Genomic DNA, 24,157 nt, shown 5'->3' with positions numbered 1-24,157 from the left:
ACAGATGGGACTACGTGGCTTTCCTTGGAGAGCATTTCCCGGCAAGCAAACTGAAATTACTGGAAAGACTCTGCTTCACAATGCGCTTGCTGAAACTTAATTAGCAGAGAGTCTTGGAGCAGAAGCTCAAATATTAGAATTATAGGGCAGATCTCAAGCTAACTAAGGACCTTAACAGTAAAAATAAGCATGATGAACAGAAAGAAACCTATAATAGTATAGATTTTGCAGGAATAAAGTTACATACTTCAACCAGTCTGTATCAGGTAACAGTCTGATGCTGCATTAGCTTCCTATTTCAGTCTTGCAGAATGCTAACTGTCTCTGTTTTAACTGCTTACTATAGGAGACTGATGTAATTGAGGAGGTAGAAATGATGGTGGAGAGCCTCCTGGATGTACTTTTACAGACTCTGCTAACTATCATGAGTAAATCGCAATCGCAGGAGGCGGTAAGAGGGCAGCGTTGTCCACAGTGCACAGCTGAAATCACTGTTAGTAACTAACAATCAGGTTCTATTTCCTACTTATCTAACCCTTCTCCCTTTCACCTATCCCATCACCACCAGGTTTACTTTATTACCACCTTTTCAGCATTACGTTTTATCTCTTTCAAAGTTGTGTATCACTCTTTGCATTCCTTGAGTAAAGGGAATCTAGCTTTTCTGGATTATGCTCTTCATCATATGGAGGTCATTTCAAAATTATTAGTGGATATCTTAGTCAAATGCTTAGTAATTACCCACATAATTATTTCATTTGGATTATATTGGTTCATCCTCTCATTTCTCTATGATTTCTCACTATACTCAACTGTAATAAGGATTCATTTTTAGAGACAAAATGATACTGTATCCCATACTGAGAAACATATAAATAGCACTGGTATAATCTATTTTAGGAGGAATGTCAAAATATTTGCGGTCTAGCCATTTTCTTTCTCCCTAATGGAAAGAAACAAACAAAGAAAAATGACTCTGAAAAGAGACAAAACAAATGCTCACTTTAATTTTTCCCTTCTTCAATTTATAAATAGTTTCTACCGTATTTTGTCATTGTTTTTAATTTTATTCCAATTCTAAAACACTTTCTATATCAATTAAATGTTTAAAAATCAAATCAATTAAAAATGGGTGTCTTGCATGAACATTGTAAACAATTTATTTAAAATTATTGCACATGTTCCTTTTTCCTTTTTATAACATTTTCAAATTTCACTCCTTTTTCCTCTGCCCTTACTTTATTATTTTAATATACAAATCATGACTGTTGAGCATTCATCTGAAATAATTCTTCATTGGGATTGGCAGGGAGAATATGTATCCTGTCTTTTGTCTCTGCTTCGTCAGATGTCAGATACTCATTTCCAACATTTACTAGACAATTTCCAGAGCAAGGATGAGCTAAAGGTAAGTTATTGAAAAACAAAGCTGGCAATGTTAGATGTCAAAATAAATTCAATAAATTAAACATTAGAAAATGGGGAATTAATTCATCCCGACTAACACTAATAACTGAAAGTAATTTGATTAGTTGAATTGAGGTTAATTGATTTGTTATTTCAGATATTCATTTTCAGAATATTCCATGGAAATTTAAAAAATGGCACAGAGATTGTCAACAAGGATATACTTTGTTATTGGTTCCTACAATACTTTTGGTCATGTTAAAGTTACCTTTCTCCAGTCTGAAATTCTTTCCCTCAAATGGACTACAAAGCCCATGATACAGTTGTTGCTTGGAATACCAAGAGTCCAAAATGGTTGAAAACGAAGGATTCCTTGGGATTTTTGATGGCTACCTGATTATTGTGTACTAGTTAGGACAGGCATAAAAAGAGTGATCCTCAAAACACAATTGCTTCTGCACATCTTAGATTGTTAACTCCTTCCTTCAAGGTTAATCCTGCTTTGTATATGATGCATAGGATACATTCAGCAGATATGTTAAACAGATAGAGTAGTAAAATACGAAGATGCCTGGTCCTTTTGCCAATTGGAAACAATTACATTTCTCCATATTCTGTCCTAATAATGGTCTCTTCTCATTGCCGGATTATTTGTTTGTTTATTTATTTATTTGCAGTATTTGTATACCACCCTTCTCAACCTCAAAGGGGACTCAGGGTGGTTCACAGGTTATGGATTAGGATAATCAAATGGTATGCAATACCAGTTTCTTTTAAAAGTGATTCAGAATTGTCCATGATTCACAGAGACTTTGCTCTAATCTATAAAGAACAGACTTATTTTCATTCTGCTCTTAGTGTCTGTGTTAGTCACTGTATGTTTGCAATATGATCTCAACTGTCTCTTCCTTTTCTGAAGTCGTTTTGGACATCTAGTATTTCTTGTTCCACATATGATAAAATTCTAAAATTTTGAGCATAATTCCGTCCACATGGGAGATAAATGCAAATGGCCTGGTGGTTACTGCAGTCCCCTTTTGAAGGGATTGGAAAGTATATTGAGATTTCCAATATATTAGTTGTTTTGTTTTCCATATTCATTGTCAGATTTTTTTAAAATTTGGGTGGAATCTTTCTCTGTGCGTTGCAAGAACTTCATTGGTATACCATTGATCCTGGTGATTTATTTCTCCCAGGTGCAGCTGCTACTTCATTTTCTAAAATTGTGGGTTCATCTTCGAATACTGATTTCTTGAATTAATCTGTTAATTCTTCATTTCTTCAGTGTATTATTTTCATCATGGTCTACTTGATCATGTGGCGCATTCCCTTGCTGGTCTATGTCATCCCCTTCTTGGTTTCACTTTCTCTTTGATTTCTCAGATCTTATGAAAGAGCTCTCTTGTTCTATCTTCTTTGCTGTCATGCTAGTTCTCATTGCACTTGTATACAAGTTGCTGAAGTGTCCCATTCAGGGTCCTGACCTGTTTCTGTACTTTTAAAAAATCTTAAATGCTTGAAGATATAATCTGTCATTCTGTTATTTTTATTATTTTTTGGTGGGGGGGGGGGGTGTTGGTTGACAGCAGGTAGTGTCTATTTACATTCTTCCATGACAGTAGCTTTGGCCCAGAGTTGTATTGGTTCCTGGTCACTTAAAATTAACAGTGCAAACCTATCTTTATCTTTGAAGTATTTTTATATATTAGCAGCTCATTGCCTATACAACAATCTGTCCCTGATCTTGTTTTTTCAGACAAAATGGAGCATCTCCATTTTCTATTTCCAATTATGTAATATTTCTTTTCTAAACCCAGCTTGAACATCTGGCAACTCTCGCTCCATGTATTGCTGGAGTCTTCCTTGCAGGATCTTGAGCATTACCTTACTGGCATGAGAATTAAGGGCCACTGTACGGAAGTTGGAGCAGTCTTTCGCATTTCCCTTTTTTGGTATGGGGATATAAGTTGATTTTTTCCAGTCTGATGGCCATTCTTGTGTTTTCCATATTTGCTGGCATATGGCATGCATCACCTTGACAGCATCATCTTTTAAAATTTTAAACAGTTCAGCTGGGATCCCGTCGTCTCCTGCTGCCTTGTTGTTAGCAATGCTTCTTAAGGCCCATTCAACCTCACTCCTCAGGATGTCTGGTTCTAATTCATTCACCACACCGTCAAAGCTATCCTCAATATTATTATCCTTCTTATACAGATCTTCTGTATAGTCTCGCCACCTTCTCTTGATCTCTTCAGCTTCTGTTAGGTCCCTGCCATCTTTGTTTCTTATCATACCAATTTTTGCCTGAAATTTACCTCCAATGTTTCTAATTTTTTGGAAGAGGTCTCTTGTCCTTCCTATTCTGTTGTCTTCTTCCACTTCCATGCATTGCTTATTTAAAAATAGTTCCTTATCTCTTCTGGCTAACCTCTGGAATTGCGCCTTTAACTGGGCATATCTCCCCTTTTCACTGTTTCCTTTTGCTTTCCTCCTTTCTTGGGCTACTTCCAGTGTCTCAGCAGACAACCATTTTGCCTTCTTGGTTTTCTTTTTCTTTGGGACGTACTTTGTTGCTGCCTCTTGAACAATGTCTCGGACTTCTGTCCATAGTTGTTCTGGGACTCTGTTTACTAAATCTAGTCCTTCAAATCTGTTCTTCACTTCCACTGTATATTCGCTAGGAATGTTAGTGAGATCATATCTAACTGGTCTGTGTATTTTCCCTGATCTCTTTAGTTTTATTCTAAATTGTGCAATAAGAAGTTCGTGATCTGAGCTACAGTCAGCCCCAGGTCTTGTTTTCACCGACTGGATGGATGTCCGCCACCTTTGGCTGCAAAGGATGTAGTCAATCTGATTTCGGTGCTGACCATCTGGTGAAGTCCATGTATAAATCCGTCTTTTAGGTTGTTGGAAGAGAGTGTTTGTTATACACAGCGAGTTTTCCTGGCAAAATTCTATCAGCCTGCGTCCCGCTTCATTTTGTTCTCCCAGACCATGCTTGCCTGTGATCCCAGTTGTCATTTGACTTCCCACCTTGGCATTCCAGTCTCCTGGAATGAAAATAATGCCTCTTTTTGGTGTATTATCCAGTAGGTCCTGCAGATCCTCATAGAACTGATCTACTTCTGCTTCTTCAGCAGCTGTGGTTGGGGCATATATTTGGATCACTGTAATGTTGAAAGGCTTTCCTTGCACTCGAATTGAGATCATTCTGTCATTTTTTGGGTTGTATCCAAGCACTGCTTTAGCAAATTTCTTATTAATTATGAAGGCTACTCCATTTCTTCGATGTTCCTCTTGTCCGCAGTAGTAGATCTGGTGGTCATCTGATGTGAAGTGGCCCATTCCAGTCCATTTCAGTTCGCTGACCCCCAGAATGTCTATCTTTAGTCTTGACATCTCGCCAATAACAACATCCAATTTGCCCTGGCTCATAGATCTTACATTCCAGGTTCCTATGGTGTGTTGATCTTTAGAGCATCAGATTCGTCGTTCACCTCCAGTACCGTCGGCCGCTAGCCTTCCTTTCGGCTTTTGGCAAGGATACTGGGGTGGTTTGCCGTTGCCTTCCCCAGGGATCACGCTTGGTCTGACCTCTCTACCACGACTGTCCCGTCTTGGGTGACCCTTCACGGTTTCGCTCATGACATTATTGAGAGACCAGATTGCCAATATCCGTGGATAATGGAGAAAGGCAGGGAGTTTCAGAAAAACATCTATTTTTGCTTCATTGACTATTCTAAAGCCTTTGACTGTGTGGATCATAATAAATTGTGGCAAGTTCTTGGTGAGATGGGCATACCAAACCACCTTGTCTCTCTCCTGAGGAATCTGTACAAGGACCAAGTAGCAACAGTAAGAACTGACCACGGAACAACAGACTGGTTCAAGATTGGGCAAGGCATACGGCAAGGCTGCATACTCTCACCCAACCTTTTTAACTTGTATGCAGAACACATCATGCGATGTGCAGGGCTTGATGAATGCAAAGCTGGGGTGAAAATTGCTGGAAGAAACATTAACAACCTCAGATATGCAGATGACACCACTCTGATGGCCGAAAGCGAGGAGGAGCTGAGGAGCCTTCTAATCAAGGTGAAAGAAGAAAGCGCAAAAGCTGGGTTGCAGCTAAACATCAAAAAAACCAAGATTATGGCAACAAGAATGATTGACAACTGGAAAATAGAGGGAGAAAATGTGGAGGCCGTGGCAGACTTTGTATTTCTAGGTGCAAAGATTACTGCAGATGCAGACTGTGGCCAGGAAATCAGAAGACGCTTACTTCTTGGGAGGAGAGCAATGTCCAGTCTCGATAAAATAGTAAAGAGTAGAGACATCACACTGGCAACAAAGATCCGCCTAGTCAAAGCCATGGTATTCCCTGTCGTAACCTATGGATGTGAGAGCTGGACCTTAGGGAAGGCTGAGCGAAGGAAGATAGATGCTTTTGAACTGTGGTGTTGGAGGAAAGTTCTGAGAGTGCCTTGGACTGCGAGAAGATCCAACCAGTCCATCCTCCAGGAAATAAAGCCCGACTGCTCACTGGAGGGAAGGATACTAGAGACAAAGTTGAAGTACTTTGGCCACATCATGAGGAGACAGCAAAGCCTAGAGAAGACAATTATGCTGGGGAAAGTGGAAGGCAAAAGGAAGAGGGGCCGACCAAGGGCAAGATGGATGGATGGCATCCTTGAAGTGACTGGACTGACCTTGAAGGAGCTGGGGGTGGTGACGGCCCACAGGGAGCTCTGGCGTGGGCTGGTCCATGAGGTCACGAAGAGTCGGAGATGACTGAACGAATGAACAACAACAACAATATTTCTTATTTCTGTGTTGACCATCAGGAGATGCTTCTTGCCTCACAAAAGGATGCAATCCCACCCACCGCACTCCCACCCCACATAAATACTAAGCATATTTTAAAATTTATATGGCGGTATCCTGTTTATACTTCTTGTTGGTGTTGCTGTGATACAAAAATAAAATGAGAAAGATATAATCACTTTATCTTACTTTTAACCAACAGGATTTATTTGCCTACTACCATGTCCAGATTTATGCATATTATTATTACTACTGTTCTTTTCTCTTCCTTCTTTTCTCTAGGAATTTCTATTGAAGATTTTCTGTGTGTTTAGGAATCTGATGAAGATGACGGTCTTTCCTCGAGACTGGATGGTGATGAGATTGCTTACCAGCAAGTGAGTGTAAACATGTTTTAGAACATTCAGACCTTTTTTCAGGATGATGTACGTTTTCTCCAATCTCATCTTTAGAGTTCAAGCTATTTGCCTTTAAACCTAAAATCATTAAGGCTGAGATGCTTTATGGAGGAACCATTCTGATTCTCCCCGCCAATAGCTATGTTTTATTTTTAAAAAACAGGTCAAGCTTTGTATATTTTCACAATCATTCTAAAGTAAATTTCTACTTCATGATAACCTTACTCTATTGGGGCCTATAGAAAAATGAATGAAGCTTTCTTAGACAGGAAAAACCGTGTTGTGATTCCCACCCCCACCTCCCACCCCTGAGCCATTTAGAGGAGCTTCCCTGATTTAAACATAATTTTAGTTTTATTTTAATTATATTTAACAATACCATTATGTTGAGTTCATTTATTATGAATCAATTTTGGTTATCCTTAAAACTGTGAGGTACAGTATGAATAGAGAAATAGGATATGCAGAGAGAGAGTATTCCTAAAATATGTCTACTTTACCTCAGGTTGCATGGAAGAGCTTCTGTGTTGTTTCCAAAGAATACATTTGGAGTAAAGTTTCCATAGGCAAATCTGCATTTTTCCTAACGGTATCAATCAGTTCCAAACTTTGGCTGTAGAATGAACATGTGAATCAATGAAATGTGACTAACCAAAGACAGAACTACTATAGATGGACCAAAAGGTTGGGGATTTGCCAGGAAATTTTTGTTGTTCTTGTTGCCTTCGAGGGTTTTTTCTGATTTATGGCACCCTAAGACAAACCTATTACAGGGTTTGGGGCAACATTTGTTCAAAGGGGGATTTGCCTTTGTCCCTTTGTTTTCTTCTCAGGTTGAGAGAGTATGACCTGCTCAAGGTCACCCTGTAGATTTCCATTGCTGAGCAAAAATTTTAACCTTGGTCTCCAGCGTTGTAGTCCAGCACTGAAACCACACTGGCTCTTGAAAGAAGTTATAGCTGTAGTTACTGGTTTTCCCCCTTGACATCCATTATTATTATTATTTATTTATTTACGGCGCTTATATGCCGCCCTTCTCACCCCGAAGGGGACTCAGAGCAGCTTACAATATATATTTTCATACAATATATTATATTATTAGCAAAGTACAATATCAGTATATATTACTATATTGCACTATACCATTATATTGTAATATTATTAGTAATATTACATGTAATTAAATACACACAGGCAAAAGACACACAGGCAAGAGGGAAAAAGGAACAGCAAAACTTTACTCTTATCAGCAGAGGCATTAACTTGCAGTGTTGCATACAAAAATCAAACAATGCAACAAACTTACATAGTACTTGTAAGTAACACAGAATAAAGCTTCTTCATCTTCCTTCACATGAGAGAGCAAAACATAAACCTTGAGTAAATAGCTATTCGACCATAGCAAAGAGCATCGTTGTTAGAGCATAGCAGCATTACAGCATATTGATTCTCCACACTGTATTCTAAAATCCATACAGTTATACCCTACCGGGTGTTGCCCAAACATGCTGGCTGACCTACATTACCAGCTGTACAAAATAATTAACATGATAAGGTTTTTCTTTAACACACACTTGATCCTGCTACAACTTACTGTAACAAATTCTTCCTATTTTGCCACTGTGTGCCATCAAGTCATTTCCAATTTATGGCAGCTCTAAGGTGAATCTGTCATGGGGGTCTCTTTGCAAGACTTGTTCAGAGATTTACTCACAATCCTTTGAATTGGCAACCCACTCAAAATACAAAAATAAAGTTAGCCATTCTTGACAAGTCTGTGCTGTTCTGTATGTCCACAAACTGATTCCTTTGTCATCTTTTCTAATATATTTCCTGGTATCCAACTCAGAACAACTCGTGAGCATTTCCTTGGTCCCCCTCTTTCCCACAACTTACACCTTCTGGCACATCCTGGATTTCTTAAACTCCATAGCTTCACTGCATATACTTTCTCAAGAAAACTTTTCAAGCACATTTTGTCAGGACTGCTTTATTTTAGGACGTAGACTTTTGGCAGCTTATGATTCAGTAAAACTACAACTCGGATGTTAAGAAAACATTTATTTATCTAGTAGTAATTAAAAATGGAAGATGTACATTAAATCCAGAGTCATACAAAACATGATCCATATAGAATGTTTCTACAATGTTGTGTTCTTTTGTTTCTGCAGTATAATAGTTACAACAGTTCAGTATCTGTCTCCTGCACTTCATAAGAATTTCACAGAAACAGACTTTGATTTTAAGGTAGGATATCATTCAGCAATTTCTGTTAAACACATATTTTGTATGAACATCTAGAAATGAACACAGTTGATAAGATTGTGCCTTCCTATAATATGACTGGAAATGTAGTTATTTATCTGCTGTGCACATCCATTAATCATCATTGTAACTGCCAACCTATTTATCTCTATAACTAGGTTGGGACCACCATTACTATGTTATTACATTTTGTATTTAATTTCTTCACACTCTTGACTGATCTGGATTATAAAATATTATTGAATTTTTTTAATCGTGCATATATTACCTATCTTTTGCCATTATTTTTCTACTTTCTAGGTCTGGAACTCCTATTTCAGTTTGTCAGTTTTGTTTATAAACCAGCCCAGCCTGCAATTGGAAAGTATTACTCCAGCCAAGCGTAAAAAAATTCTGGACAAGTAAGCTTATCTAACTTCTAGTATCAGGTGTTTAACTGATTTGTGAAGAGTTTAATGTCATAAAGTAATATCTAATTGAATTCAAAACTTTATCTTGCTCACTACCATTAATTCTGCTAAGGTCTGTATCTGTCCCTCTGTTTCAGGTATGGTGATATGCGTGTGATGATGGCATATGAACTCTTCAGCATGTGGCAGAATCTAGGTAAGGCCATCTTCCAATCTAGTTTTCGGTTGATATTTGATAGCAAGATAAGAAAGTGTCATAGGGATTTATTTCTGCACAGGCTCTTAATAAACAGATATTACATAATTATATTTGTACTGACACATAACATTCAAGCAAAATGCAATCTCCAGCAAAAATACAAATTCAAGCAAAATGCAACCTTCTAACAGATTTTTCCTTCAGATAAATCTGTTAGAAGTCTCCTGTGGGCAGAAGCTGACAGTGAAAAGTGTATGGGATTGTAGCCATCCTGGTCTCCTTTCCTTTCTTTTCTCTTTCTCCTTGAATTTCACTTTTTCTTGCTTTCACACCCATCTGTTCACGTACATAAGTATTCCATTCTCTTTTTGGGCCCTTCTACACTGCCATACAGAATCATAGAGTTGGAAGAGATCTCGTGGGCCATCCAGTCCAACTCCCTGCCAAGAAGCAGGAAAATCATATTCAAAGCACCCCTGACAAATGGCCATCCAGCCTCTTTTTAAAAGCCTCCAAAGAAGGAACCTCCTCCACCATCAAGGGCAGAGAGTTCCACTGGTGAACAGCTCTCACAGTTAAGAAGTTCTTCCTGATGTTCAGGTGGAATCTCCTTTCCTGTAGTTTGAAACCATTGTTCCGTGTCCTAGTCTCCAGGGCAGCGGAAAGCAAAGATCTGCTTGAACTGGTTTATATGGCAGTATAGACTCATATAATCCTATTCAAAGCACATAATCTGGGATCAGATACTGGATTATATGGCAGTGTAGATCCAGCCACAATTTTTCATTTAGCTTTCCCCCCATAGTTCCCAAGGTGTCTTTATCTAGAATACTTTAACTAGAATACTAATGCTTCCTTCCTCTGCCAAAACCCCGCTTCTTGTGGCATCAATGGAATGCTTTTTAAAGCCTTCTTTCTAGGGAAGAAAGATAAGAGTAATCGCAGTTAGTGGGAATAGAAGCATAACCTGTTCTCAGCTTCCCTCCCTCTAATAACATCCTCTCTCTAATAAATGGCTACACACAACATTAACAACTATTCAGAACTATAGAACTCCTAAAACCATTCGAATAATCAAAACAACTTCAAAAGCCAAATACTGAAATGCCTCATATCCTTCCAATTAGTAAGAATTGAAACGTTTCACAATTTCAAAAGAATATCTATCATAATCAAAGGATGACAGTAAAAATAATAAACATGTATTTGCTAAAGGAAAGGGGGAATGGAAAGAGGGGGATTGAGGGGGGACCAGCTTGCATGAATAAACACATGCTTTTCTACAACTCAGGTGAACACAAAATACACTTTATTCCTGGAATGATTGGCCCCTTTTTGGGTGTCACACTGGTTCCACAACCAGAGGTCCGCAACATCATGATCCCCATTTTTCATGATATGATGGACTGGGAGCAAAGAAAAAATGGAAACTTCAAACAGGTAAAAAGTCTCTACTTTTTCTATTGTCTGGGTTGTCTCTTCCTCCATTACTGTTATACACAGAGAAAATTCTTCTGTCTACAAAGAATACTTTTAAAATACAAGGCATGTGTTAGCTAAGATACAAGTGAATTAGTTAAAATACAAGGCATGAAGTTAGACTTCATAATATATGGATGATTATGATTATGATATTTCATTTGACAGTTTGGTGCTTCTTGAGGACATCCGTAGCACTCACTGATGGCCACTATTTCAAGTGCAAGTGCCTCAAAATTGCACCCCCTTCAAAAAATAAAAAGGGAATTGATCCCAAATGCTCTTTGAGATTTGCACCACATTTACACCACATTTTCACGCACCCCTGGACCTAAACAACAGGAACAGAAGTTTGTATTTGTTTTTCAAAAGGCCTCAAAATGTGGAGGATACTCCCAGATGATATTTGGAGGCAAAAATGGATCAGGGGCCAAGAGGACACAAAACTAGCCTTAGTGGACTGCAAGCAGCCCACAGGCCAAATTTTGTCCATGTCTGGCCTAGAATCGTAGAATCATGGAGTTGAAAGAGACCTTGGGGGCCATCCAGTCCATCTGCCTGCCAAGAAGCAGAGAAATTATATTCAAAGCACCCTCTACAGATGGCCATCCAGCGTCTGTTTAAAATCCTCCAACGGAGCCTCCACAACACTTTGTGGCAGAGAGTTCTACTGTTGAACAGCTCTCACAGTTAGAAAGTTCTTCCTAATGTTCAGACGGAATCTCCTTTCCTGTAGTTTGAAGCCATTGTTCTGCGTCCTAGTCTCCAGGGCAGCAGAAAACAAGCTTGCTCCCTCCTCCCCAGAGATTTTGTATAACTAATTTTTCACAAATATTGAAGAAAATAGTGATGGAAATAGTGATGGAAAATCAAACCATAAGATATCTTTATAGCCTTCTTGATGTTTAGAGTTCAAGAAGTTGCTGCTGTGCTTTACTAACCATTCCATTCTGGTCCAGGTGGAAGCAGAGTTAATTGATAAGCTGGACAGTTTGGTATCAGAAGGAAAAGGAGATGAAAATTACCGCGAACTCTTCAATCTGCTGTAAGTGTTATTCCTTATGTAGCAAACAATTTACAAATGCGTGTAACGTTCTTGGAATAATGATCGGACAGAAAATAAAAATAACAGATATAGTGTCAGTAAGAAACAACGTTGTGTCTGCTTTTCAGGTAACAAGCTCATTTTGATATATGACATTGTGAAAAGTGTCAGTATTGCTTATAATAGCTACTAAAATTAAATCAATGCAGTCATATAACATTATTGAAATGTTCAGTTCTAATTACAGATTTTGGGGGATTTTCCTTGTTTATTAACTGTATTTTGCTTCCTTGATCAATATTTGTGAACTATTTCTTTCTGGGCTCGTTTTTGCTCCATATTTATTGCATCTTCTTCCAAGTTTTCCCCCCTTGGAAGAATGGAGAAGAGGTGAGAAAATGAGCTTATATTATCATTATATTATATTATCATGATCTTATATTGTCATTGTATTATCATTTCCTCAATTAAATCATTTTCCAGATGCCTGTTAGATATTTGAACACCGCCACTACCATTTCAGAGAGCTATCTGTAACCTGAAGACGCAATGTGATTTTTCACTGTGAATTTTAAAATGAAGTAAATGTAGTAAATTTTAAAATGAAAATATACTCTTTGTAGATGTAGAGAAAAGTTGGTGTTGTCAAAAACTTCCCTGTAATAGAGCCAAACTGAAAGATCTTCCTTATGTAATTACTTACATAACTATAGCAGCTTCTTCTGGTAGTTTGGGAGGAAGAGTTTGTTAAAGAGTGAGTGTGAATTGTCAACTTGTCCAACTGAGATAAATCTCTTAATTCCAAGGCAAAAAGTAAAATGAAATAGTAAAATATCTATTGGCTTGAGAAGGATAGCCCAGAGGAGCAAAATAACATTAAATGAACTGTTGGTGAAAGAAACATTCTCAACACATTGCATTACCAAGCAAATACCCCTAAAATGCAAGTGAATGAAAGAAGCAGAAATACGGGAAAATAGGAGGATGCCTGTCTTGCTTGGAAGGAAGCAGAAACCAAGAAAGAGAGCAACCATTGTGACTTCCCTAGAAGTTGGGAATTATATGGGTCTAAATAGGAATGGGTAATTTGGGACACAGCACTTTCAAAACATGCAACCTATCCCCACTTTTCAGCCAATTGCTTAGATCTGCCACCCCTTTTATGTTCGCAGAAACCTGCCTTGCTCTGTCAGAGCTTTCAAAACTACACAAAGAGAATCAGTATGTTCATGTCACTTTACAGTTCATTATGCCAATACAACTAATTGAGCTTGTCCATGCTTCAGCAACTGTATAAAAGGGTAATGACAACCTTACTGTTCAGAGACATTCCCCTGCCTCTTTTAGAAAGCACTCGATGCATTTTAGCACAGGATTCAGACTGTGAAACAATGCATTGTAACAAGGATTACATTTTAGTGGCTGCGGCAAAATAATTTTGAAAAGATGTAAAATAATGTTGAGTCTACTGTGAAATTAACAAATGCTGCAGGTGTTACGTATCTTGTATTATCTTCTCTAATAATTAAGTTATTTAAATAGATTCTTTCCATTGAATCTGTCTTCATGTGCAGAACATACTACTTTGGATTGTTTGTAATTAATAAACACAATATAAAAAAGCAAGAGTGAATCTTGCATGCCGCTGTTACATGAAAAAGAAAAGTTGAGTGTTTGTTTACAATTTTATGGAAAATATTGAAACATGTAGCTAGAAACAACTTATGCTGCTGCTTTTCTATGAACAACTTTGAATTGAATTCCCCTTTGATCGACTGCATGTCAACAAAAGAACGTTGTACTTTGTAATGTATTATCTTAGTCCAGTAATCTCCTTGTCTTTGCTTCATGCAACATGGATCAGAACCCAACTCTTTGGGCCTTACCCAAGGTAAGATGGAATTTAAACTTTACGTGGAAATGTGCTAGGTGTTAAATTTGTTATCAAGGACTATTGGGCCGTTACAGTCTTTTCAAAGAAGTCTTATACACTGTTTAATTCCACACAGCCTGCTGGAAAAGATTGAGCAAGAGACCTGGCGGGAGACCGGTGTTTCTTTTGTGACATCAGTTACACGTCTGATGGAGCGCCTCTTAGATTACAGGTAACACGAGTTTATTCTGTATTCTCAACCATCTGCTCTGTAACAGCCGTGAAATCACTGACTACAAAAAAGATAGCTTATTTCAGAATAAAGGTAAAGGTTTCCTATTGACATTAAGTCTAGTCTAGTCTAACTCTGGGGGTGGTCCTCATCCCCATTTCTAAGCCAAAGAGCTGGAGTTATCCATAGATGCCTCCAAAGTCATGTGGCTGGTATGACTGCATGAAGCACCATTACCTTCCCGCTGGAGCGGTACCTATTGCTCTACTCATATCTGCATATTTTCGAACTGCTAGGTTGGCAGAAGCCGGGGCTAATGATGGGAGCTCATCCCACTCCCCGGATTCAAACCACCAACCTTTCACTTAGTAAGTTCAGCAGCTCAGTGGTTTAACCTGCTGCAATACTGAGGGCTCATGTTAGTGAACAAGTATATCAGTATATTGAACATCTTTCATCAAAGTTAGCAAGATTTTAAGAATATCAGCTTGTTGTTGTGATGTTAAATAAGTGGGGTTCAGACGTTCTTATAGTTCGTAAATCACCCAGGATTTAACCATAGATACAGATTTAATTTTTGCCTCATATATTTTTTGAAAATTTAGTATGTTGTTATTTTTTTATATTTCCCTCAATAGCTACTTCTGTGTTGTATTGCATGAACAATACTGTTACACTTTAAAAGAAAAGAAAAAGACAATTTAGAGAATTCCAGCAAGCCTTGCATTTTCTCTTCCCTACTGTTTCAAACTATTTTGTGAACAAGAAATCTTCAAGAACCACATAATGAAGTATTCTTGCTAAAGCTATAAATGCATGGGGTCTGATTAGTGCCTGGATGGGTGACCACTTGGCAGCTTTGTATACACAATGGCACAAATCCAGAATATAAATTATAATAAGTAAATTATAATTATGGTATTTTAAAGAACTGAGCATGCTTTGACTACTTCTTCCCTTAAGCTTATGTTATATATAACATATTTTTCCCCAGGCATACATTTTGAAATCCAAATGTTTTAACAGTTGTCCTTTTTTTTTCAGAGACTGTATGAAAGGAGATGAAACAGAGAACAAGAAAATTGGTTGCACTGTTAACCTGATGGTGAGAATATTGTGTGTGCGCATGTGTGTTTTGTTTTGTTTTGGTTTTGATTGACCAAACTCCTTTATACAACCTAAAAAAAAACAGAACAGAAAATTATTCAGCAGAGAATTGCTAAGATATCATTAGCCATCTTTTACTTCCATCTGTGTGAAACTATTTGCGTAGATCAGTTAATGTTTATTTTGCATATGGCTCTTTCATGTGGGGTTGAAATCTAAAAACCAAATTTAATTTTAAATAGTTTTGCAACTCAATGCAACTGATCACAGGTTTCATTCTCATTTGTCAAATATTGATGTTATTTTGATTCCTCCCAGAAGTATCTACTCATAAATTCCAAAATCTAAAATTGGAGTGTATGCATGAGGCCTGCAGGCAACAATCATACCATTTTCATGACCTCAATCCAACTCTTAAAATGTGTTGGTTAAAACATGGAGCTTTAAACTCTTAAGATGTATGATTCTCCTTTAAAACAAGATGCAAGTCCTATGTGTCTTGTTTTCCTTTTAAAAAGAGTATTATTGATCATTATAGTAATAGCAGTGGTGATGGTGATGATTTTGGGAAAGGGGAGTAGCCAGTCTGGTTTGCCAAAACAATGTAGTGTGGTTCATGTTGGCACAGGAGAGGGAAAACCATCCTCTGAACTTTCAAAGTAGCCTACCTCTGACCTAGAAGCATGAAACAGATTCTGTCCAGAACATTTAGGTACACTTTGGGAAGTCATTGGTTCCAACTGTCTGGTTGCTTTTAAAGGTATTTTATTGATGAGATTTTGGGAAACGATGTACTTGATAGACCAAAGTTAGGGTGAGCTTTGTGAAAGCTTCATGACAGGAAAGCGGTGCTCCACTAGGAATACCGTATGTACAGTTTGGGACTTGTGCATGAAGGAGAGAGTTCATAACCGAAGGTTCACTATGATTGATTCTCGCAAAGCTAAGACTAGAGCAGGCATGGGCAAACTTTGGCTCTCCAAGTGTTTTGGATTTCAACTCCCACAATTTCTAACAGCCAGTAAGATGGCTGGGATTCCTGGGAGTTGAAGTCCAAAACACCTGGAGGGCCAAAGTTCGCCCATTCCTGGACTAGAGCCTAGGAAAATTGTATGGGGTTTTTGAACTACAGTTCCCAGAATCACCCAGTTGCAGTTTCTGGGATATATAACTCCAAAGAGTAACTGTTCAAGCTCTTTCTAAACATAACTCAGCATGTCTAAACTGGGTCATTGATCCCTGAAATATCTAAGACAGACTCTTTACCAAAAATACTTTCCATTTCATGCTATATTTTGCTTTTCAGAATTTCTATAAATCTGAAATTAACAAGGAGGAAATGTATATCCGCTACATCCACAAGTTGTGTGATATGCACTTGCAGGCTGAAAACTACACAGGTAAATAAGAAAGAAAGCTTTATTCAAATATTATTTACTAACGTCTTCAAGTTTGCATTTTAAAACATGTAAAGTATAGTTTTTATTATACCTAGAAAAGTATTTCAAGCTATTTTTCAGGAATTCAGTAATTTCAGCAAATGTATACATTTATAAATCAAAACATCAAGAAAATGGTCTCTATGCCCTATATATTCATGTATAAGTCAACTTGCTCAAGGGCAGATTTGGGAGTCAAATTTATGGATTTTGATGCAATCTGTGGATAAATCAGGGGTTATTCTGTAGAGAGGGGGAAACACTCATGGCCGCTGCCAATGCCATTTTCCTGCCAATATTAAAAAAGACCAGAAGATCTGCTGCAGTGGAAAGAGTAGGCAGGATTAGTGCTTCTCTTAGGTTCTCATGGGTTGGGCCATGCTCCACTCAAAGAAGGGAAGAGTTGAGGTGTATACAGTACTCACACTGAACCATGGATAGGTCAACTCAGGGATTTGGGGTCAATTTTGACTAACATTTCAAGACTTAGGTAGGTAAAGGTTTTCCCCTGACATTAAGTCCATTTGTGTCCGACTCTGGGGTGTGGTGCTCATCTCCATTTCTAAGCCAAAGAGCCGGCATTGTCCGTAGACACCTCCAAGGTCAGCATGACTGCGTGGATTGCCGTTACCTTCCCGCCGGAGCGATACCTATCGATCTACTCACATTTGCATGTTTTCAAACTGCTAGGTTGGCAGAAGCTGGGGCTGACAGCAGATGCTCACACTGCTCCCGGATTCGAACTTGCAACCTTTTGGTCAACAAGCTCAGCAGCTCAGCACTTTAACCCACTGCGCCACTGGGGACTTATATAGGACTTATATAGAAGTATATACAATGCCTATATTTGCATATCATTGTTATCTACATGGCAGCACTGAAATAGCTGATTCTGTTATAATCCAGAAATTTAAATTAAAATATGTTTCTAGAATTGGGTAGAGAATATGTGTCTTGATTTCAAATGGAGTTATGATACGTTTAGAAAATGTGACAGTTCTGATATTTTAATGCATTATCCTTTTTGTTCATTAAATCCATGTGTTTGCAAAAACATTTTCCATAGGAATAAGCAATTGATTCAACACAGTGCAGCAGTTGGAGGTTTCCAGCTAATTTAATTTAGCTGAATGTATTTAACATAATTTTCATATATTTCTAACATATGTCAGATGGTAAACTTCAGATAGGAAGCATCTTATTTATTGTACAATATTTATACTATATTTCAGCTGATAAATTGTTGCTTTCCCATGTTGACAAGGGACTCATTCATGTTAAATTAACATCCATTTAATTTCTCAATTTGTTGATCTCATTTAGGATCCTTTAGTGTGGCCAGGGAGCACGAATCAAACTTGACAAGGGCTACAATATGTTGCAGCCAACAGTGTGATGGAGGTCAAAAAACTGCATTTTGAAGGACACAATGCATGGAGGGGGGGGGGGCTATACCTTTTTAAAAATCAAAATAGATTCAGACTTCCAGGGATGCTTTCAATCTTGATGCATACTGGAGATATTTAGAGTTCCTGGCCCTGGCTACTCCATCCATCCTTTCCACCATAAGATGTACATGTTTTTAGACTTGCTATTTATTCCAAATGTAACCATACAATACAGCTGTAGACAAATTTCTCTCCTAGGCCTCATTAATAGCATGGACAGGAGCTTACTTTAGGATTATGTCTGTTCTCTAAGGGCTATAAAACTGCCAGGAGCCTGGCATCCTTCTCTTACTTTCAAACTTCTCCCCATTCTCCAAAGGTAATAGCCAGGAGAGTGGTATCGAACAGCTCTACAAGAAAACCCTCACTCACTGAGGTGACTGCTTGGTGATTAGGGTTTTCCACCCACCTCTTTCCCTTTCTTTTTCCTGATTTTTTTCAAGTGCCCTCTCCCCACAGCCACAGCCACACCTCCTTCTGGTTGTCCATCTTTCCAGTTCTCAGTTTGCCAATGAAGTATATGGCCTCGGCCTGTGAAGAAATCTCAGGTGCCTTCCTACCTCATAATTCAAAACCACTAATCAATACCAGAGAGGCAGATGCACCCTACTGGGGACTAATCATCCAGTAAAAATACCCCCATTCCCCACCCAACTTCTATGCCCTATATGAAAGTGCTTCAGAATGTGCTGTTTTGTCTTGGATTAAAGAGTTAGCAGGAGTCATAAAAATAGGCCGTGATGCTACCCATAGGCTCATTTTGAGTATTGGAACAGCACTGAAATCGAATTATAAAGCTTTGCTTCTGCTATTATAATTTTACAAAACATTTCTAATGCCCCCAAAAAGCTATTTAATTTTCTTATGAGTCTAATGTGGTATGGTTTGCCAGGACATAAGAGATTTCTTGATGTTACAATTTCTGACATAGTGACAGAAAGTTCATATTCATGAATGGAAATAGCCATTACGAAAAATCCCAAGCCGGAGAAAGAATATTGAGCCGTATTTTGCACTACTTTATTATGAGCTGATTACTTTACATCTGAATTAATATTTTAAAATCACACCCTGTAGTCTGTGTATAGAATCTTTTATAATTAGTGTCTGGCTTCTGCTATTCTGTTATGAAAGAATATGAAGATTAAAATCCAGCTGCTGGGATTTAATTACTGTAGCTGTAAAGGGTAACCAAGGGAGAAGATAACAGCCAATTTCCATCATGCTATTTTGGTGCCATACTCTAAATCTGGGTGGGCAAAATGCAGGATGTAGACTATGGGGCCATTTCTGTGGCCCCAGCAGGACAAAATTAAGGCATACTTTCACACTTTCCCAATACGACTTCTGGGGATCATGATTAGACACACACACCATAATCTCCTTAGAGGTCAAAAAGAAATTTTGTAATTAAGAAAACTTAAAATGCTTTGCAGGGCCTAAAAAGTACCAAAAATGACCTCGTATCTCCAAACAAGTGTTTGGGGAGCATTTGGGTGTATTTTTGTGAAAGCAAATACAGGGAAGGGTGTGCTCCCCAGGTCTCCTCTGGGTCTAATATCTACACTTGCACACTCCTAAAGTAGCACGTCTTATCCCCCTACTTACTTGGTATGAAAACATTGGAACTTTGTGAGGTAAGACAGATACTATTTTACAAAGGTAAGGTATCTTCTTGTTTTCCTGAGTATTTTTCTAATTGTGCACATGGCACATACCCCTCTTTTTAAAAGATTTTTGGAAAGCACTTGATGTTTTTAATTCTTTGGTTTGTTCTATACTTTAGTTAAATGCAGTATAAAAATGTCCTTATATATGTAAGTACAACAATGATAGAATGCACATTTCTCACCCCACATGTAAGTTGGAAAATTGTAAACCTCCCATAAGGCTCTTTCTCCTGACTTTCACTCAGAGGGACCTCACTTACTGCAGCCATATACAGGCTCTCCCCTTTAGGTGAAATCACAGGGCTGTTTTTCACCCAACCTCTGGACAGTCTTAACAGATAGAGAAGAGAGTCCTCTTCCTTTGTAATTCATTGAAGTGGTGCCTCAAAGGGGGAGCTTCCTGTGGTATAGTCTCTTTGAAAGTAACACTGACTGAGGTCAGTCCTTATTACTCAAGGTAGGGCCATTTCATATGGACTTCTCCTGTATTTCTTCTAATCAAGATTTTGGTCCATAATCAGCTCCTCAGCTCTTCTCCTAGTTACAAAGAAACAGTCAGAAGACTGCCAGAGAATTAGAAAACAGAAAAAGAGCCATCTGATAGTTAACAAAAGAGCAGGAATCAAATGTTCTATGTCAGCTGTATTCTCCTCTTTTCATTTCTTTTATACTGCTGTTCTATGAATGGGATTCATTGCCACTCAAAACCAAAATTACTATTAACTTTGATTTAATTGTTGATGAGAGGGCAGATAGGGTGTATATCACTTAAATCTTGCAGTTGTATTGCATTAATGGACTTGGTCCTTCTAACCCTAACATAATATGTGGCTTTTGCACTTTACTATCAGTCCCAGCCTTGCAGATGTATTGCACAAGCCCTTGCCCCGCCCTTTCAGTTCTGAACATGTCCACTGTGCTCGGCTACTGGTTGTTGGTTACTGATTTTTAAATTATGTTTTGTATATGTATTTTATTGTGCTATATTTTAACTCAGTTTGACTGGGCTTGGTTCCCATGTAAGCCACCCCGAGTCACTTTGGGAGATGATGGCAGGGTATAAGTATAAAGTTGTTGTTGTTCATCTGGATGCAGAATATGGGAGACTGCTCCATCTAAGTACTCACTCAAGACAATGAGTACTTGTTTGTACTTTGTTTTTTAAAATTAAATCAATGTCTTGTTTGAGACCAGGCATCCTCAAACTGTGGTCCTCAAGCTGTTTGGGCCTCCAACTCCCGGAATTCTTGACCATTGAACAAGCTGGCTAGGGCTGTGCTGACACCTGAAAAGTGAATGTAAAATAGTGCATGGCCATAACTTGAAAAAGCTAGCTCAATCTGTAGAACTATAGGTGTGGAGAGGAAGTACAGACAACTAGGGAATACTAGAGGGCTAAATTAATTCTCCAGGAGACCATGGATCCCCAACTATTTCTGCAAAAATGTGTCAATTTATACACTCAAATGCCTTCAAAAATGCTCTAGGGCCATGCTTTTGGACCTTCCTGGCCCTAGAGTGCATTTGGGACCATTTTGAGGAGAAAATATTTGCAAAATTTTGTTTTGACCACCTGTTGGATCTAAAGTGGCTCCAAATGTGGTGGAAATGTCCTCTACACTGAATAGAGATCATTTGGGAACATTCCGCGAACCCCAAATTGCTGAAATTGTCATCTATCAGAAAATATAATAGACTCAGCTAGTGAAGGTTTTGACTGAAGCACCAGTAAGAAGAAATACACTGAACTCCTTTTTAAAAAAACCACAATCACTTGGCAAGATAGAAGCATTGATCTTGAAGATGGCAGTCAAAAGTCTAGCCTGTATCTCTGAAGCATGAACTGGTTGAACAAAATAATATGCCTTCCTTCTTAATTAAGCTGCTGTCTGTAGGCTGTCTGGAAAATCCTACTGATTCGAGCAATACTGAAAGAATACATCATTCATTGGTCCCTAGAGATCAAGACAAGGGAAAGAGATTGTTGTAAAAACAATAAGTAATTTAGATACCTACTGTACAATGAAATGAAAAAATAATTTTAATTAATGGTGTGTTCTATTTTGTTTTGCCTATTTTATCTACTATGATCGAATAATGGATTTTACATCCCCCTATTAATTACCAGTATTAATTACCCATAGTCAGGTCATATCTCTGCAGGTGTGGATTTATTGAAGTGATTATCATATTTCCCAAATGCTAATAAATGATCATGTATTTGCTCTTGGGAACTTTTCTAGCTTGTGCTTAGGCCAGTTAGTTGCCCTTGTAAATGGGAAACTGAATGGAATATTTGCTACTACCATGTCCAGGGGCCCTATTTCATTTAGTCAAGCAAGGAATAGGACTCTCACCTTCAGAATCCTAGTCCAGCACCCAAACCACTACCCCTGAGCTTTTAGTAAAATATTTGTCAGTTTTATTTTCCTTTTTTTTAATATATTGAAAAATTGGGGTTTTTTTTTAAAAAAAACATTTTTTCAGCCTATGCATATTAAAATATTGTAAACATATACAGGTTTTCAACATTTTTGTATATTGTTCATATCTTTGTTTCAACAGAGGCTGCTTTTACATTGCTCTTATATTGTGAGCTGCTGCAGTGGGAAGACAGACCTCTTCGGGAGTTCCTGCACTACCCATCACAAACAGAGTGGCAGCGCAAAGAAAACCTTTGTCGGAAGATTATCCACTATTTTAATAAAGGCAAGGTATGCAGAAAATATTATTACTGCTTTCCTGTTAATATTGGTTATTGCTGGTGCTATAGGTTATAGAAAATGATCCACTGCCATGGAAACAGCACCAAACACCTTGTCCTTTACCCTCTAGCAATAGTAATTACCGATATATGTCAAGATTACTTTAAGGGGTGTTTTCACCTATACAGGCTTGCTAAATTGTTACACCTTTGGAAGTCACATTTCCAGTAAAATTGATTGAGTTGGTCAGCAGAAGAAGACCTTACTGGTGATGGCTTACTGAATATGGAGCTATTCTCCAACTCATCTATACATGCCCACTACAATATATATGTGCCTTTATATAGATTAAAAACAGGTATCATTCTCCTAGAAGTACTTCTGAGGGTGCATCTGCACAGATGGACAGATGCCGTTTAACATCACTTTAACTACCATGGCTCAATGGTGTGGAGTCCTGAGAGTTGTTGTTTGGTAAGGCACCAGCTAAAGAGCTTGCAAAAATACAACATGATCCCATAGCATTGAGCCATGGCAGTTAAAGTGGTCTCAAATTGCATAAATTCTGCAGTATTTTGATCATACATGGGCAAACTTCAGCCCTCAAGGTGTTTTGGACTTCAACTCCCACAATTCCTAACAGCCTGCCAGCTGTTAGGAACTATGGGAGTTGAAGTCCAAAACACCTGGAGGGCTGAAGTTTGCCCATGCCTGATATAGATGCTCCTTGGCTTAAAGTATTTGACAAATCAATATGCAAGGCAAAGCTGCCCTTATTTATTTTCCTCAAAGATAGCACCGGCACTGCTGCCACTTGCAGTTTAACTTTTACATCTTGATTACATGTGACTCTAGACTGATACACTTCGAGAAGGATAGACTCCTTTTTTATAGTTTCCTTTAAACTATTCAACAACCAGTTTAACATGGGTCTGTTAAGCAGTCCAGCATTAAGATGATGGCAACCTAATTCCAGGCAAGAAAATAGAATTTAATGTAATTTCTTTCGTTATTGAAGAGATATTATAAAATTGTTTTTTCAGATAAAAGAAGAACATAAACATCAGCAAATCAGGATCTTAGGAATAACCAACCAAACAACTTCAATTTGGGGCAGAGATCGGGCTCCTCTGAGCAATGCTTTCAGACCTATTTAATGTTCCCCTGATTTTCCCTTTTATTAGCAATGTATAGTTATTAAATAATTTTAAGTGGCTACATGAGCATTACTGCTAAAAGAGGCACTTCCCAGATTTTACTTTTTAGATAACTTCCTTCAGAAATGGCTTGTCCTGTTGGCCTGAGCAGGGAGTCTGGAGAACTACCTGGCTAACAAATAAATGGAGAGCTAATAGATAAGCCTCTACTTTACCATTTATTTTTCTTCTCCCTGTGCTGGGATCACGTGGCTCTAAACTATTAAGCTTTGCCTCTGTGCGCTTAGTTTTACATATATTCAAATCCCACTTTTTTTCTCTTTTTCAGAGCTGGGAATTTGGGATCCCATTGTGCAGAGAACTGGCTCTTCAGTATGAAAGCTTATACGATTATCAAAGTCTCAGCTGGATTCGGGTAGGTAAAATAAGCTTTTACAATTTGTGTCTGTTTTATGGTGAGTAATACTAATACTGTCATACATTATGTCTTTTGAAA

The 24,157-nt window shown here is 38.1% G+C and overlaps 1 protein-coding gene across 8 annotated transcripts in view; it reads left to right on the top strand.

Annotated features, from left to right (window-relative positions):
• Window positions 1-24,157, top strand: part of DOCK3 (dedicator of cytokinesis 3) — a 217,072-nt gene that overhangs the window by 156,983 nt on the left and 35,932 nt on the right. For all 8 annotated transcript variants that reach the window (XM_060765806.2, XM_060765801.2, XM_060765804.2 and 5 more), the window contains 14 exons: window positions 347-493; window positions 1,310-1,408; window positions 6,517-6,611; window positions 8,804-8,879; window positions 9,198-9,298; window positions 9,445-9,503; window positions 10,798-10,946; window positions 11,945-12,030; window positions 13,895-13,921; window positions 14,040-14,135; window positions 15,180-15,240; window positions 16,549-16,642; window positions 22,365-22,513; window positions 23,990-24,076. In XM_060765806.2, the coding sequence (XP_060621789.2) occupies window positions 347-493; window positions 1,310-1,408; window positions 6,517-6,611; window positions 8,804-8,879; window positions 9,198-9,298; window positions 9,445-9,503; window positions 10,798-10,946; window positions 11,945-12,030; window positions 13,895-13,921; window positions 14,040-14,135; window positions 15,180-15,240; window positions 16,549-16,642; window positions 22,365-22,513; window positions 23,990-24,076 (1,326 nt within the window). The remainder of the gene's footprint in view (window positions 1-346; window positions 494-1,309; window positions 1,409-6,516; window positions 6,612-8,803; window positions 8,880-9,197; window positions 9,299-9,444; window positions 9,504-10,797; window positions 10,947-11,944; window positions 12,031-13,894; window positions 13,922-14,039; window positions 14,136-15,179; window positions 15,241-16,548; window positions 16,643-22,364; window positions 22,514-23,989; window positions 24,077-24,157) is intronic.

The sequence above is a fragment of the Anolis sagrei genome, chromosome 2, assembly GCF_037176765.1.
Source record: "Anolis sagrei isolate rAnoSag1 chromosome 2, rAnoSag1.mat, whole genome shotgun sequence".
Classification (NCBI taxonomy): Eukaryota; Metazoa; Chordata; class Lepidosauria; order Squamata; family Dactyloidae; genus Anolis; species Anolis sagrei.
This window is presented reverse-complemented; position numbering and strand designations above follow the sequence as displayed.